Here is a 9171-nt window from a genome sequence, read left to right as displayed (position 1 = left end):
GGATTTGGGATGCCGGGGGGGGGTCCCCCAAACTCTCGCTGGCTGCTCCAGGGCTTTTCCCGGAGCGGGTGCGGGGAGCGCTCGGTGCCGCAGAGCGCCCGCATCCCCCGCCCGCTGCGACCTTCACACGCTGGGGACAGACGGACAGAGGGGGGGACAGGGGGACAGGACCCTCCCCAGCCATCTGCGGGTCTCTCCGCCCCACGAAACCCCCCGAGCCCGGCCGGAGCTGTCCGTGGTGATGGAGCCGCTGATCGCGATTCCCGCAGCCCGTTCCCATCCCCCGGCCCTACCCGGCTCTGCACCGCTCCGCTCTGGGCGCTGCGGGAACGGGAGGTGCCGGAGAGAAAGAGAGGAAAAGAGGGAGAAGGAAGGGAAGAAAGGGGGGAAAGAAATGAAAGGAAGGAAAGCAAGAGAGGAAAATAAATAAAAGAAAAGGAGGGGAGAAAATAAAGGGAAGAATGGAATGTAAGGGAGGAAGAAAGGAAGGAAAGAGTGGAAGGAAGGAAAGAAAGGAAAGAAAGAGGATGCTGGCCTAGGAAGGGGGGGAGAAGGAAGCAGGGGAAGAGGGAAGGAACACGGGAAAGGGCAGCAGGGGGGAGAAAGGAGGGAGTGGGGGCAGCGGAGACAAGGGGGGTGGGTGGGCAGTGGGGAGGAGAAAGGGGAGGAGGGGGCAGAGAGCGGGGGCAGCAAGGGGAAGGGGAGCGGGGAAAGGGAGAGGAAAAGGGGAAGGGGAGAGGGGAAGGGGCACCGGGGAGGTGCCGGGGCCGGGCAGAGCAGCCGGGACGAGGCGAGGGCCAGCGAGGGAAGGAAGGAAAGAAGGGGGAGCCGGGGCGGGGCGCGGGGCGGGCCGGGGGGAGCCGCCCCCCATCCACGTGTGCGGGGCCGCCCCGCAGCCGCCCGGCCGGGCTATAAAACGGGCAGCGGCGGCCGGAGCAGCCCCGCACCGCCGCCCCCAGCGCCCCCACCATGAGCTACACCATGGAGCCCCTGGGCAACCCCTCGTACCGCAGGGTGACCGAGACCCGGGCCACCTACAGCCGCGCCAGCGCCTCCCCGTCCAGCGGCTTCCGCTCGCAGTCGTGGTCGCGGGGCTCGGGCAGCACCGTGTCCTCGTCCTACAAGCGCCCCAACCTGGGTGGCCCGCGGGCCACCTACGGCTCCACGGTGCTGAGCTCGGCCGAGAGCCTGGACGTGAGCCAGTCCTCGCTGCTGAACGGCGCGGCCGAGCTCAAGCTGAGCCGCTCCAACGAGAAGGAGCAGCTGCAGGGGCTCAACGACCGCTTCGCCGGCTACATCGAGAAGGTGCATTACCTGGAGCAGCAGAACAAGGAGATCGAGGCGGAGCTGGCGGCGCTGCGGCAGAAACACGCCGGGCGGGCGCAGCTGAGCGACGCCTACGAGCAGGAGCTGCGGGAGCTGCGCGGGGCGCTGGAGCAGGTGAGCCACGAGAAGGCGCAGATCCAGCTGGACTCGGAGCACATCGAGGAGGACATCCAGCGCCTGCGGGAGCGCTTCGAGGATGAGGCGCGGCTGCGCGACGAGACGGAGGCGACGATCCGCGCCCTGCGCAAGGAGATGGAGGAGGCGTCGCTGATGCGCGCGGAGCTGGACAAGAAGGTGCAGTCGCTGCAGGACGAGGTGGCTTTCCTGAGGGGCAACCACGAGGAGGAGGTGGCCGAGCTGCTGGCGCAGCTGCAGGCGTCGCACGCCACCGTGGAGAGGAAGGACTACCTGAAGACGGACCTGACCACGGCTCTGAAGGAGATCCGCGCCCAGCTCGAGTGCCAGTCCGACCACAACATGCACCAGGCCGAGGAGTGGTTCAAGTGCCGCTACGCCAAGCTCACCGAGGCGGCCGAGCAGAACAAGGAGGCGATCCGCTCCGCCAAGGAGGAGATCGCCGAGTACCGCCGGCAGCTCCAGTCCAAGAGCATCGAGCTCGAGTCGGTGCGCGGCACCAAGGAGTCGCTGGAGAGGCAGCTCAGCGACATCGAGGAGCGCCACAATAACGACCTCAGCACCTATCAGGTACCGGGGAGGCGGAGCGGGGCTGTCCCCGGCCCGGCGGGGAGGCGGGGGATGCCCGGTGCCGGCTCCGAGGAGAGGGATGCGGGGATGCCCAGTGCCGGCTCAGGGTGGGGGAAATGCGGGAGGGATGCGGGATGTGCCCGGTGCTGACTCAAGGAGGATGCTGCGGGATGTGCCCGGTGCCGGCTCAGGATGAAGGAAATGAGGGAGGGATGCGGGATGTGCCCGGTGCTGACTCAAGGAGGAGGATGCTGCGGGAGGTGCCCGCTGCCCGCTCCGCAGCGAGGGACGCAGGGATGCGGAAGGCGGGGGGAGGATGCTGCGGAGGGAGCGGGTGGGTCCTGCTCTGATGCCGGCCCTGCCTCCCCGAGCGGCGGGAAGAGTTTCCAAAAGTCCCCTCGGAGAAAGTTGTGCCCGCTCTGCCCCCGCCTCTCCGTGCCACAGGGGTTTTCTGCTTCTCCCTTGCAGGACACGATTCACCAGCTGGAAAACGAGCTCAGAGGAACCAAGTGGGAGATGGCTCGTCACTTGCGGGAGTACCAGGACCTCCTCAATGTCAAGATGGCCCTGGACATCGAAATTGCTGCGTACAGGTACAGTGGGATCTTTGCAGACATGTCTGGAATATTAATAGCACTGCGGATGCTGCCGGCTCAGGAGGCTTCACCACAGCTGAGAAACATCTGCGTGCAGTGAGCAGGGGTGAAATGAGAGCCTGGCTGAATCGCTGCGGCCATTAGTGAGCCCGGAAGGTCATTAGGGAGCGGCAGAGCCGCGGGCACAGCGTGACTCAGTGCGGAGCTCCCGTGCCGCATTCTGTCCCTGCCCGCTCGAGCAGGAGCTGCAGCGAAACACCGGGTTATTTTTAATCCTTTGCAGACGCCAGGCGTGCAGGGCTTGTCACCACAATTCCCTTTTATCGCCTGGGAGAGACAGCGAATTTGCTTGATCATGGTTTGAGGCAGCGAGTGCTGATCTGCCTGTCACAAACACTTTTGCTTTTCTTGCTCAACTTTCCTTCAGAGGCATCTGCTCTAATCTGGAGCTGAGCGTTGCTTGCTGTTGCCATCACCTGGCAGGTTTTTTTAGTCTCCTCTGTATCACTTCAGAACTCTCACTGGAGAGCTCCTGATTTTTCTGGGTCACAGGCTTAGATGAAAAACATTTGAATAGAAGAAAAGTGAAAAACAACAACAACAAAAAAAACCCACCCCCATCTCCAGATCCGTTGAAATTCCTGAGGTTGTTCAGACACACAGACACCCCAGGGGCTGCAGCTGGAAGCTGCCAAAGTCACCTGAAGTCTGCAGTTCTCATATTCCCACAAAGAAAAGGTGGATGCCCAAATTATCAAATTAGGATGTGTGCTCTAATCAGCTGTGACCGTCTCAGACACAATATTTGATTTGGGTCCGTTGGCTGTGTCAAATTCTGTTTGCCTAAGTCATAATGAATCCTATCAAATTAGTTTGTGCTATTCCCTGCTGATTTATGCCATAATGAGCTTTCTGACAGTAGAGATGAGTTTTAACTGATCACTGGAGGTGTCACGCTCGCCATAACCATAAAAACTGCAGAATGTGAGTTGTGCAAAAGAGCAGGTTCAGGGGAAGCTGGGCTGGGGCTGTGAGCTGTGCATGGCCCTGTTCAGTTCCAGCACATTCCACAGCAAACTGGATCTATCCTGCTGGCAGGGCAATGGTACAGCAGGGAAATATTCTAGAATCCTGGAATGGTTTGGGTTGGAAGAGACCTAAAGCCCATCCCAAAGCAGGGTCACCTTCCAGTATCCCAGGCTGCTCCAAGCCTGGCCTTGAACACTTCCAAGGATGGGACAGCCACAATTATTCCCATCTTTTGATTTTTTTAATGCTCATTTTCTTTTTTTTTTTTTTTTTTTCCTCTCCTCCTGATTCCCTTAGGAAGCTGCTGGAGGGTGAAGAGACAAGATTCAGTGCCTTCTCTGGAAGCATTACTGGTCCCATATTCACACACAGACAACCATCTGTCACAATAGCATCCACCAAAATCCAGAAAACAAAAATCGAACCGCCAAAGCTGAAGGTCCAGCACAAGTTTGTAGAAGAAATCATTGAAGAGACGAAGGTGGAGGATGAAAAGTCTGAGATGGAAGATGCCCTGGCAGCCATTGCAGAAGAAATGGCAGCCAAGGCACAGCAAGAGGAACAGGAGGAGGAAAAAGCAGAGGAAGCTGCAGAGGAAGAAGTTTCTGAGAAGGCTCCTGCAGAAGAAGAAGCTGCACCTGAGGAGGAAGAGAAGGAGGAAGAGGAAGCAGAGGAGGAAGAAGAAGCTGCAAAATCTGACGCTGCAGAAGAAGGTGGCTCTGAAAAAGAAGAAATCGAGGAAAAGGAAGAAGGGGAGGAAGCTGAGGAAGAGGAGGAAAAACCTGAGGCCAAGGGCAAAGCTGAAGAGGCACCAGCAAAGGCAGAGAAGGTGAAAACACCTCCTGTAAAGTCTCCCCCCAAATCCCCTGTAGCAGAGCCCGCCAAGGCCGCCCCGAAAGAAAAAACCACGGAAGCAGCGAAGGAGCAGAAGGTGGAGAAAGCGGAGAAGGAGGAGAAAGCATCTCCAGAGAAACCTGCCACACCAAAGGTGACCTCCCCAGAGAAGGCTGTGACCCCAGAGAAAGCTGTGACCCCAGAAAAAGCTGTGACACCGGAGAAATCCGTGGCCCTGGAGAAGCTGGCACCGCCGGAGAAGGCGCGTTCACCGGAGAAACCGCGCACGCCCGAGAAACCCGCGAGCCCAGAGAAACCCCGGAGCCCTGAGAAACCTCAATCCCCAGAGAAACCCCAGTCCCCTGAGAAACCCCCCTCCCCAGGCAAGGATGCCAAGGCTGTGGTGGAGGAGACCATCACTGTCACCAAAGTAACCAAAGTGAGCGCCGAGGCCGAGAAGGAGTCCAGGAAAGAGGACATCGCGGTCAACGGCGAGGTGGAGGAGAAGAAGGAGGAGGAATCCAAAGAGAAGGAGGAGGAGGACAAGGGAGTGGTCACCAACGGCCTGGATGTGAGCCCCGTGGATGACAAGGCTGAGAAGATCGTGGTGACCAAGAAATCAGAGAAAATCACCAGGGAGGACGGGGAGGGCGGCACCACCTTCGTCACCAAGTCGGTGACGGTCACGCAGAAGGTGGAGGAGCACGAGGAGAGCTTCGAGGAGAAGCTGGTGTCCACCAAGAAAGTGGAGAAAGTCACTTCACATGCTGTAGTAAAGGAGATTAAAGAGAGCGAATAAAAAGCAGCCATAGCTAAAAATTCCAGCCAGTTCAAGAGCTTGGGTCGGTGCAAAAGGTTAAGCCATAGGCAGCTGCAAAATGCATGTGGGTGGCGGCTTCAAAGCAGGTCGGGTTCTCTCACGGAGGCTCCAGACACACAGTATTTTACTTTTTTCGTGCAATATAGGGAAAGGGGGGGGGAATGCATGCAGGCTCAAGATGTACTCCCTCCACAGAGCTTGGGGATCTACAAAAAAAAAAAATAATAAAAAAATTACTACTGCTACTACTAGTGCATGAGATGAAATGTGCAGAGGAAGCTTTTTCTGAATTTCCTGAGCTGTTGGAGGGAGGGATCTGAGGAATGAGTTCAGATGTATTATGCAAAGAACCAACTGAGCCAAAACCAAACTGAAAACAGTAATAGAGTATTCGTGAGAACCAGAACTCTCCTAGCCTTAAAAAAAAAATAAAAAATAAAAATAAAGCTACTTATAACTAATTATGTTTACCTCACTGGTGCAATTAGGGTGGACTTTTGCTCCTGGGAGAACCTTGTTGACATGCACAGTACGCAACCTTTTGTTGTTTGATGTAAAAGTCACAGCAGTTCTTGCTCAATAAAGGTCAATATGAAAACATGACTTCTTGTTCTATTTTTTCCAATTTAAACCCTTCCCTAAGCTGGGTGCTCTCTCCTGAGTGGGAATTGCATGGGTTGGAATTTTTTAATTTTTTTTTTCCTTGGTGTTCTCGTTTGTTTAGGATTTTGATGGTCCTTGGGGGTCCCATCCAGCTCAGGGTGTTCTGTGCCTTGGGAATTGGATATGATGCACAAATTTAACACCACAAAAGCTGGGTTGAGAAAATAAGAGCCATATCCCAAATTTTCTAGAGGAAAAAGGAATTCATTGAGGACCTCTGAGGTGCTTAGAGGGATTGTAATTCCTTTTTTTAGGAAGATCTCTAAGCCCTCAATCTTGCTTTTGTGTAGAGCCAAAAAATGTTAAAATCTGCTGTCAGTGTGGTTTTCCTCCTTCCACACACACAGAGCCAATTTCCAAATAATTTCTTTATTTTCCTTTGCAGAGAGGCTGCAGGAACCACAGCTGGGTGTGGTCACTTAATTGAGCAAAAAACCAATTAAGGGACCTCAACCAAGCCACCACCAGGTCCTCAAAATGGGTTTGGTTCTGGTAATTTTACACCATCTTGCTTTAATTGTGTGGGAGCCTCCTTGTTAATTCTCCAGTGATCAAAAAGTTCAATCTGCCTCAAAACACGAAATTCTAAAAGCAATAATTAACCCAGGGGTTATAAACTCAATTTTTTCCAATTTCCAACAGGCCTCCCCTGTGCTGGCCTCTCCCAGATTGGCTAAAGAAGCTCCAAGTGGAAAAATAAATGGAACAAAGGAAAGGAGATAAAGGCCCCAACTCCAATGTGGGAATTAATTGGTCATTATGAGATTAATTTTGTGTTTATTTCCCCATTTTAAGAGGAAAATGAAGATTGCAGCTGCTGCCCCACCTCCCACAACTCACAAAGAAATGCAAATAATTTTCAAGCCTGGATTCAGGCCCTGAAATCTGTTGGTTAATTGTGGGTCTGATCAAAATCTAGGATTTCCATGGATTCTTCACCCCATCAATAACTGAAGATCAAGGAGTTCTGAGTTGAAAGGGTTCAGTGTGTTCTTCACTTCAGAAATAGTGCAGAGTCCACAGCAGATAAATAAATCTGGGTCTCTTTGAGGAGCAAAGCAATGGAAGTTTCTCCTGCTGCTCCCAATAATGGGAATCAGCCTGGCTGCTGAGTGATGATTAATTAAAGCAGATTTTGCAAATTAAACAGTGGCCATGTGTGGGTGTGACAGAAAATTACCTTTAGGAATAAGGAGTTCAGCACGCCCCTGTTTTTGGTATCTGCACCAAATCGTGATGAAACACAAAGTGCCCAAAGCTTGGTGAGAACTGAAGGTTGGATTTAAATAAATTTTTAAGAGAGCACCACAAAACCAGAGACTGATATTTAACGTGGTGAATGATGCTAATTATTATTCAATTTAATTATGTGTGTGTGTGTGCTTCCAAACAAGTTCTAGAAGTTTCTAAAAATTCCAGAACTGCAGAGCCCATCCCTCAGGGTGGGGAGCTGGGAATCTTCAGGAGAGGAAGGGTCACCTGCACTGTGGATTGAATGTGGTGTCACAGCAGATTTGGGAACGTTTCACACCTGCAGCTGGGATGTTTTCCACCTTGGGATTCCTTTCCAGCCCCAGGGAACCCAAAATCCCGATTTGGGGTTTGCACAAATCCAGGATTGCAGTTCCTGGGCACATCCACTCCCTGGATGGTTTTGGGAGGAAAAACCTCTTGGCTCGATGTAATTCCCAAAATCCACATTTCCCACCCAAAATATCTCCCAGTTATTCCCCACAATTGTATTTTCCCTCTTCTCAACACACCAGATTTGGGAATTTAGCCCAATTCCCACTGCAGATGTTCCCAGCAAATCCTAGGAGGAACAAGCAAGCAGTTAACATATCTCTAAATGTTTATAAAACTGCAAGAACTGATTAATATTTAATGGTGCCAAGAGGTTTTGTCTGCTGACATCTGCAATCAAACAGTTTCAAAGGAGAGCAGAGAGGCAGAAATTGGATGTTATTTTCCTGTTCTGCACCAATTATTCCTCCAGACAAAGGGAATAATTATTTTCAGACAGAGAAATTAATTAAACAATAAAAAAAAAAATCCACGAAGGGTAAAACAATAATTAAAGGAATTTTCAGTGAAGATTTCTGCATTTTTTTCAAGGTGGGATATTCTGACCACCCTAAACAAGGATTTTTTTTTCCTGTGCTGGGTTGTGGAGATGCCACAGTTATTTTTCAGCATCCCAGAACAAAATTCCAGGTGGGAACAAAGTGGGAGCGTTACAAAACACAGGCAGGATGCGTTTGCTGAGTCAGCCACCAGAATTTTCTCCAGTCATCAGGGTTTGTGCTCTCCCCATTCACACGTTTTTTTTCAGGATTCCTTGTTTTTTTCAAGGAAAACCAATCTGGGAAGGTAGCAGGTTTATATTTATATAAATATATATATAAATATGTAAATTATAAATTATGTAAATTATAAAATTCCATTATATAAATTAAATATGTTATGAATTATAAAAATAAGTAAATTAATAAAATTTATAAATTATAGAAATATAAATTATATATATACATATATATACATACATAGACATATATACATATATACATATACATATATATAATATCTATCCTTATATAATATATATATTATATATATTATATATAAACAATAAAATAAATAAATAATATATAAATAAGTAAATAAATAAATAAAATTTATAAATTATAAAGAAATAAATTATATATATACATATATACATATATATACATATAGACATAAAAACATAAACATATACATATACATATACACACATATATACTATATATAATTATATAAAAATAATAAAATAAAAAAATAAATTATATATAAGTAAATAAATAAATAAAATTTTAAATTATAAAAATATAAATTATATATATACATATATACACATATACATATACATATACATATACATATACATATACATATACATATACATATACATATACATATACATATACATATACAATATATGTAATTATATATAAATAATAAATAATACATAAATAACTAACTAAACAAAGAAAATTTAAAAATTATAAAAATATAAATTATACATATACATATACATATACATATACATATACATATACATATACATATACATATACATATGCATATGCATATGCATATACATATACAATATATGTAATTATATATAAATAATAAAATAAATAATACATAAGTAACTAACTA

At 48.8% G+C, this 9171-nt stretch overlaps 1 protein-coding gene across 1 annotated transcript; it reads left to right on the top strand.

Moving 5' to 3' along the window:
• The first annotated feature begins 892 nt into the window (after positions 1 to 892).
• Positions 893 to 5912, top strand: NEFM (neurofilament medium chain). The gene is made up of 3 exons (XM_056508681.1): positions 893 to 2031; positions 2500 to 2624; positions 3954 to 5912. Exons 1-3 carry the CDS (start codon positions 970 to 972, stop codon positions 5287 to 5289), a joined length of 2523 nt encoding a protein of 840 aa, XP_056364656.1. The 5' UTR covers positions 893 to 969; the 3' UTR covers positions 5290 to 5912.
• Positions 5913 to 9171: the final 3259 nt, after the last annotated feature.

This window comes from Oenanthe melanoleuca, chromosome 22 (genome assembly GCF_029582105.1).
Source record: "Oenanthe melanoleuca isolate GR-GAL-2019-014 chromosome 22, OMel1.0, whole genome shotgun sequence".
NCBI classification, from domain to species: Eukaryota; Metazoa; Chordata; class Aves; order Passeriformes; family Muscicapidae; genus Oenanthe; species Oenanthe melanoleuca.
This window is presented reverse-complemented; position numbering and strand designations above follow the sequence as displayed.

Excerpts from the sequence above, each read along its gene's own strand:
- NEFM (XM_056508681.1), top strand. The coding sequence starts at position 970 with ATGAGCTACACCATGGAGCCCCTGGGCAACCCCTCGTACCGCAGGGTG. Across the intron at positions 2,032-2,499 it reads ACGACCTCAGCACCTATCAG|GACACGATTCACCAGCTGGA; the intron begins GTACCGGGGAGG and ends TCTCCCTTGCAG. Across the intron at positions 2,625-3,953 it reads ATCGAAATTGCTGCGTACAG|GAAGCTGCTGGAGGGTGAAG; the intron begins GTACAGTGGGAT and ends TGATTCCCTTAG.